Below are 7,851 nucleotides of genomic sequence, written 5' to 3'. Positions count from 1 at the left end.
AAAAAAAAAAAAAAAAAAAAAAATAAGAAACAGCGTTTATATGACTTTTTATTATTACATCCAATGCAGACCAAAGCATACAACTAAAAATGGGACTTAGAAAGAAAGTTATCTTCAGGCAAACATTGCATTTGGTGCTTTAAGCCAAGTTCATATTTTGCATAAAGTGTTGTGGGTGACTAACTTAGCTGTCTAGATGCAGCTTTTGCAAAGCACAGAGCACATCATTATCTGAAACAGAGAACATGCCAATAGGAAACAAAAGTGTACATGTGTAGTATGCAGTGCTATATAATTTTACTTGCTTTTGGAAGGGTCCTTCTTCATTTGGAAAGAAAGCATCAATGAAATGTCACACCAAGTGAGCCTGCTGTCTTAAGGCTCTGTATGTGGCTGCTGAGAAAATGTTAGCTTCAGAAACCTGCCCTGGAGCTGGTATTTGTAAGAACCCTGAAATTGCAAGCTTAGCTGAGGGCCTATTGCAAGGCCAACGCAAGGCTAGTGCTGAACATTCTGGAAATCCCCTGTCCCATCGGAGTGCGAGGCTACCTGGCTTATCTTGGCAGTGTTTTGGTTAGCCCTGGAAGATTCAGTTATCATGATGTACTAGAAGCAGATTGAAAAGGGACACAGGAAATTAGGTGTATCGCCATTTTAAGAAAAGTTCTTCCACAGAAATGTCTTCCTTTTCTGTCAGTGGAAATGTGAGCATAATTGGGAATGGTTGTGAGCAAGACTACTGGAATGCACATGTTTATGTTGACTGTCCCTTAGTTTCCAGATTTGCAAACACACCAAAGCATAAGAAAACCTGTTTGGGCTGAGAGGTGATGGTTGTTAGATCCCCCACTGCCATGGCTACCTCCAGCACTGCAGCTGTGCAGTTTCTCCCCTTCAGCTGATGCTTACCACCACTGCAGACCGAGGGACAATAAAGAACAAACTACTAGTCTTGTTCATCTCTGCAGTCTGTCTGGCAGACCCTGTAATGTCCTTTCCTTGAGCACTGCAGTCACAGCTGCTACCAGGTGTTTTCCCCATTACCCTGGCTTTTTGCTACAGTGGTTTTGACTTTGAGGCTCATGGTCCAACCATTGGTCTGTAAGACAACAGAAGGTAATATGCAAAAGAGTTATAAAAATACATTGGTTTCCATGCTGATGTATTTGCTGTATTTGAGTGTTTGTACATTCACTCCCTTAAGGCAAGGAAGTAAGGCAAATGGAGGAAAATGAAAATAATGAGTTAATATTAAAAATTTGGGCTAATTTTTATATAATTGTGAGAGAGAACTCCTGTGACAACCGTGCAGAATGATGCTTGGCGTAAGAAATATTGGCAGAGCCTTGGATTAATAAAGCATTGAGGAAACTTCTCAAGAGCATAATCACAGGTAAACTCTTTGCCTTCCCAAATGCCCCAGATGGGCCAGGGACCCCACCCAGAGGACCAGTTACCTGGCTTACACTAGTTAATACTTACACAAGTATTGTGACAACAGAACAATTCTGTGCGACATGTTTTGAGCTGTCCTGGGCATGAATTGAATATGGTCCTTGCCTCCCTAAAGGCAGTTGTTACAGTATGGAATGCCAGTTTAAACTGTGTCCATTTCGGGTCTGCCACCCTTGGTGGGCAAAAGGAACAGTATCAAGAGAGGCAGAGGGAAATTTCTTTTTAGATGACAACCCCTGCCTCATATTTTCAAGATAAGCCTGGTTAAGAAATTAAAGAGAGCAACAGCTGAGTAAATCTGTTCTAGAAGGATGACCAAAACTGCTGGTACTCTGCAACAGGCTCGAATTTTCAGTCTTTCCACGTAAACTATAGATCTTTAAAAAGTCAATTTTCCAGCAATTCTGCTAGCTCAGTATTTCTCAATTTCTGCATATTTCTTAAACAGTCACATCTCTGTGAGGGTACTGTGCAATCTCACAAGAAATTTTCATTTGTTAAAGCCTTTCAGCACCATCAATTGTACTATTTATGTGCCAAGACCAAGACTGTTAAATGGTACACACAAATTTCAAAAATACCATTGTCCATCTTCTGCTCGAGGTTAAAGAGGACAGTTTTTCCTTATTAACTGCTCAGTTAATGCTCATTAAATGCTAAAATTGCTATGATAGAATAATCTTCATTAAGAAGGGACTTTCTGTATGCTTCTGAGACTTGACTCAGTTGTAGGATAACAGTTTTGTAGGAGCCACAGGACTTAACATCCCAAGTTCAAAATTGACTTTGTAGCCTCAGTACCACTGAAATGAACCAAGATTTAGGATCCGAAGTGGATCCTAAGCCTCATGAAGAGATACAACATCCCAGACCCTCAAGCAGAACTGGCTGGCATGTTTGGGTTCTGCTCTGTAATAGTTTGTTTTCAATTCAAATTACATGAAAAATAAACTCTTCAGAATTTTCTTATTATCCATAAAACACATTTTAAAAGAAAACTAAATAATAACTTAAGAAAAATGGCACTTTGATGCTTCAGTAGGCGGAACTTGTCCCCCTGGACCTCTCTGCTGCTGCATTTGATCTAGATCTGTCCTTCCCTTGTCAAGTGGAAGGTCTCCCCATAAACCTGCAACTGTGGTCACCCCTCAGGGCAGCACTATGTCCCCAGGCTAACCATCCACATAACTCTATAGAGTGGCAGCCCCAAAATCCTGGGTGCCAGCAGCTGTGGCACACCACTCATGAACACAGCATACAGTCCTGGTGGACCTGTCCCACCATTTCCAGGCATCACGCCCGTGTTCTGGAGACCCAGACACCGGCATGATACAAGATATCCAATGAGTTGCAGTTGTAAGACACATTCTGGAAAATAATCTGCTTCTCCAGCATTTTTTCTTCCAGTACTGCCATCACAAAAATCACATTCAGAGTGAAAACAGAGTTGTTAAAAATAATGACCAAAATAAATACAGAACAAGAATAAAATTAGAAGTGTTGGGTTATCCTGCTTTTTAAAAATCAGGTCTAGAGAATGTAGCTGGGAATACTAAAGATAAATAAGACCTACATGACATCTAGATTTGAATAAGCAATGCATGTTTCTTCAGCATGTTTTCTTGTTAGGGCTTTCAGCCAGAATACGCTCCCATTTTAAGTACCAAATTTCCATTGGATTATTTGAAATAGAAACTGCATGATATGAATTACTTCCCCTAAAATTAAATTACATCCAGGGTAGGTGTCTTACCTATAAGCAAGCATAAATACAGCAATATATATGCATGGGCATGTCATTCGTTTTATTGAGGACTTAACCAAGCTTTCTATGCAACTAATGTATGTCATTAGCAGTGTTCATGCAGGCATGTAAGAAGGATTCTTTAGGAAAAGGCCTGGATGGATTCCAGCTTACTTAACCCTTAAAATGTTACTGATTGGCAGGAAAGAATTGGCATTCCTACATGTATGAACTACATAAAAAAAATCTGTTTGGTCAGAAAATTAAGATTGGTTTTAAATTTCACTGCACAAAAGGACAAAGAATTTAAGAGCTACCACCGTTATGGTGTTGGCCCCATGGGAAGTATCTCCTAGAGTACCTGCTGGGGGGAAACGTGTGTTCCTCCTTACCCCAGGCTGCTGGGGCCTGGGAGTGCTAATTTAGGCATGTAATCTGTGTAATTTAGGCATGTCATCAGCCCCTGCACCCCAGGGTGCATCCAGCTGGCCAGCAGGTGGTTCTGGCAACACAGCCCAAAGGCAGGGGAAAAGGGGCTGGCTCCTCACTCTCCAGAGAAGAGAGCCCTGCTACAGTCAATTTGCAAAGCTGAGGGCTCCCACTGCTGAGCAAACAGTCCCAGCCACCTCCATGTCACAGCCCACAGGAGCAAGGAGCTTCATACTGGGGACAGGAGCAAGGCCAGAAGAGAGGGCAATCTACCACCCGTTTGCAGGGGGATGCCACTTTTTATAAAGCATCCCTGTGCTCTCGTGGTCCCATCTGAAAACAATCAGCTGTTTCACATGGTGTCTTCAGACCATAGCCCCCTCATCTCAGCGAGATCTTTAGAGATTAACGGTTCCTGCTGCATTCCCTGCACTGTGGCTGTTCAAGTCCCCCATATGTATTTTGATGTGTAACCCTAGCAGAAGACCTGGCCATTTAGCTTACAGAGGCTCACTTGAGCACTGCCAACATAACCACACGCCCCTTTGTCCTGTTTCATGTACAAACACAGAGTAGCCATAATTTTCATATGTGATTTATTTTTGAGTACACTGTAATGCTCTTTTCTGAAACTTTTTCCTTTTTCTTTCTTTTTTTTTTTTTGTCAACTTTCTGCATTGGCAGAGCATCTTGGGATTGAATTTATGGGTATGGACCAATCATTCCTTTTAGCCTGCAGATTTTAGAGCCTGAGAGATAAACCCCTTTTTATTTCTCCACTTCACCTTTTCAATTCCTAACCAATTTCTTTATGCTTTAGAAGGGATCATACAGCTATAACAACAACTCTTGTCAAACTGTTAGCGGATCAGCTCACTAAAATGGCAGTAAGAGTAGGATATTCCAAAACTAAGGAGTTCCAGGAATTACTGAAGTAATCATAACATAGTGTACATTCACTTTTTCTTCTGTTTAATTTTGACTAGCTTTGACATTTGCTTTTTTTATGTTCTTCTAGGGTTGCCAGATGTTGAAAACTCTGTAAGGATTAAGCAAAATTACTAAAAAGATAAGCTGTTATAGCAACTTAAGATTTTTCAAATTTACAGTTTTGAGCTCTGTTTTCCAAATAAAGTTTTATGTCTAAACCCCCAGCTAGATATGTAAATCGGATGCATATAGATAAGTGTAAATTATATGCATATATACATCCATTTCTAGGACTGTAAATTAGAAGTGAACTAGAAGTTATTTAGGAACTTAAGTATGGATTTACAGCTAAACTCCAGATCCTCAAGTTAGTAAATATATTCAGTGTTTTTAATATAAAACCTGTATTACACTCAAGCAAGAACACTGGCAGTGGGTACTTTTTACAATTCAGCTTAAATATGATAGAAGTAGATCTTGTGAGTCCTCTTCATTAATAAACCGTACTTACCTGACTACCATTTAGTAATCAAGGGTACAAACAATGCGTCTCTTGAATAGGCTGACTTGGAATTCAGGTCATTTTTAGTTTGGAGTATGCTAAAAAGTGTCAGCAAATGAGAAGAAACAGACAGTGATACTTTTTCACACAGTTTTAGTTCATGTGCTTGATAAAAAGGGCCCACAAAATGTCATTAGCTTGAGCTGTGAACTGTGGAAAACCCATTACAAGTACAAATTAAAAAAAAAACTCTCAAAATCCAGCTTATTGTTATTGTTATTATTATTATAATCACAAGGTAACATTAATTGTCACTCATAAGTACTAGATTGTAATAGAAGATAGATGGCTACATTAACATATGAGGAATTAAATAAAAGTCATTTAAAAAACTGACTTACAAATTTTGCTTTATACATGAAATTACATCATCAGAACCACCTCCTGGAATTAAATTCTTTTAAAAATCCCCAGAGACCTGTAAGAAAAAAAACTTTAGTTCTAAGCAAATTTAAGACCATATATGCCATCATTTATGCATAGATTAGCATGATGTGAAAATAATTGCGTAATGTGTATATTCAAAAGGCTGCACATAGAGGAATGTGATATCTTGACCTAAGTCTCATGTTGATTTGATTTCCTTAGCGTTCTGCAGATACAAAATAAATTCTATTCAAGCAATTGTTAACACTTAACAGAGTAAAACCTTTTCTAAATTGTCACTGCACATACATTTCTCTCAGGACTTTTCCCCAAGGCTGCTATTAATTCTTTTTCAAGCTAGTTTGATGCTAACTGGAAACAGAGCACATGTTATTTGGCTGGTCAGTGACAGAGGGCAGTTTGGGGGTGAGACTTAGTATGACCACAAGTGGCATAGGAGAATTTGGTCCCTGCTTCACAAAATTCTTCTGCTCTTAAACAGAGAGACCAAGGCTTGTCCTTAAGGTACCACAGTACCTGTAGAGCCATGGCCACCTTTCCTGGCCACCAACATCCCCTGCTGCCCCCAGCAGCACCCGAAGGACACCCAGGCGTCCCCCAGTCAGACCCTGCTGTCCTGGTCAGGGAAACTCCGTCAGCCAGGTACACAGGCAGGCTTACAAGGGAACTTGCTGGTTTTCTGGGAAGACATGCCTGGATCTGTGTGCCTTCCCAAGCAGCCAATCCCACTGTGGGTTGAGGAAGGGCACGGCAGCAACACTGTTCATGCACACCATGTCAACACAGATCATCCCAAGAGCCTCATTTCAAAGGGCACAGGAGGGAATTAAGGCAACGAGAGCAGACTTAGGGGTTTACGTCTCCATAACCCTCGAGACTGACAGTCGCAGCAGATGTGCCAGTGTAATGAGCATTGCTCAGGGCTGCACCCCCAGCCCTGCTCCTTTGCAGTGGGCGATAGCCCAAGAGCATCCAAACACACAAAAGGCAAGCCTCAATGCACAGGCAGCCTAGCAAGGCCATCACTGGCCAGCCACCTAGCTCATCTGCCAGAGCCTCAGCCTGAGATAAACCTCCTGGAGTCAGTGCAGCTTTTCCCTGAGGCTAAAGAACCAAGCAGATTTTCCACTATTAATTAATCTTCTTCCTCCCATCTCTTTTCCTCCATAAAAATGGGTTGATATGTCCTTATTCATTTTGCTTTCACAAGCTAACAGCTGACAACATGAACAAAAAAAAGAGAATCATTCAAAGCTTTTCAAATTTGCCCCTAAATTGCTTAGCGCAATTCTTCTGTCTCCTGTGACATCCTCGTACTACACCATTTCCATGGCTAACTAATAAATGCTTTCAGAAGTGGCAAAAATGGAAAGGAGATCAAGAGCCACTAACTACTTAGGCAAGGAGTTATGCTGTATGAAAAAAATCCCTTCACACTCTGCTTCAGTCTTTTTTTTTTTTTTTTTTTCTTTTGACCCCGAGCATTTCTTTACTTCATTTTTCCAGTATCAAGCATGCTGTGCCAGGCTTGCAGTTGACTTCTCAACCCTACAGCCTTGTCTTTCCTTTTTTTCACCTTCCTCTTTTTCTCTTTGTCCTAGTTTGGTTTAGAATTTCAGCCCTTTCTTCTTTCCCTTTTTTTGACTTTCTGTTCTTGGAGTTATATTTTTCTTTTCTTTAATACATTTTTGCAGCATCCTAGTTTTACCAAACTCACTTCTTCCCACCCTCTCCCCCTTTGTTAATAATCAATGCTATTAATTTTGTCTGACAGTGCTCATGACCTATTTGCTGGTGTTTTGGTTTACAGTGGGTTTGGCTTGTAGGACAAAGTCATTCCACATTAAAGGTGCATTGTATCAGAGAAATTAAGATTTCTTTTTGCTTTGTGGTTTGTTGCACGAAATATTTGCCATTTGCCCATATCAGCTTTAAAACTAAACTAGATAAGCCCAGGAAACACACTGGAGGAACAACTGCTCCCTCTTCAATTGGGAGCACCTTCTAAATTGGCATGGCATTTACAACAGCACATCATTTAAGTGCCTGAGCTTGGACGCAGATTCATAGCACATGTGAGGGATCATTGTGCATCTCTGTATCTCCTGGTGAATTGCCCCACAGACCGTTTATGTTCTTGTAAGTCCCTTCCACCAGGAATAATGCTGGCATTTATCCCAAAGATGATGCAGAGCTATGCAGCTTTTACTCATTCACTTATTTTTAATCACCTGTGGGTATTCTGACTGTTGTCAATATTGCAGTCTGGTCTGGATCCTCCAGAGCAAATTTTCTGGACTGTCTGCATAATGAAAAATAAGAAAAGCTAGACGTTCACTTTTGT

The 7,851-nt window shown here is 40.6% G+C and overlaps 1 protein-coding gene across 2 annotated transcripts in view; it reads left to right on the top strand.

The window, feature by feature from the left end:
- NRG1 (neuregulin 1) overlaps positions 1-7,851 on the top strand; it is a 98,168-nt gene that overhangs the window by 78,712 nt on the left and 11,605 nt on the right. The window contains exon 4 of one of the 2 annotated variants that reach the window (XM_008946774.1): positions 4,313-4,336. The exons of the other annotated variant lie outside the window; for it this stretch is intronic. Within the exon in view, the coding sequence (XP_008945022.1) occupies positions 4,313-4,336 (24 nt within the window). The remainder of the gene's footprint in view (positions 1-4,312; positions 4,337-7,851) is intronic. 2 annotated transcript variants of the gene reach the window in all.

Source organism: Merops nubicus, unplaced genomic scaffold (assembly GCF_000691845.1).
Source record: "Merops nubicus isolate BGI_N331 unplaced genomic scaffold, ASM69184v1 scaffold21278, whole genome shotgun sequence".
Lineage (NCBI taxonomy): Eukaryota > Metazoa > Chordata > Aves > Coraciiformes > Meropidae > Merops > Merops nubicus.
The sequence above is the reverse complement of the archived record's forward strand: the minus strand, read 5'-3'. Positions and strand labels throughout refer to the sequence as shown.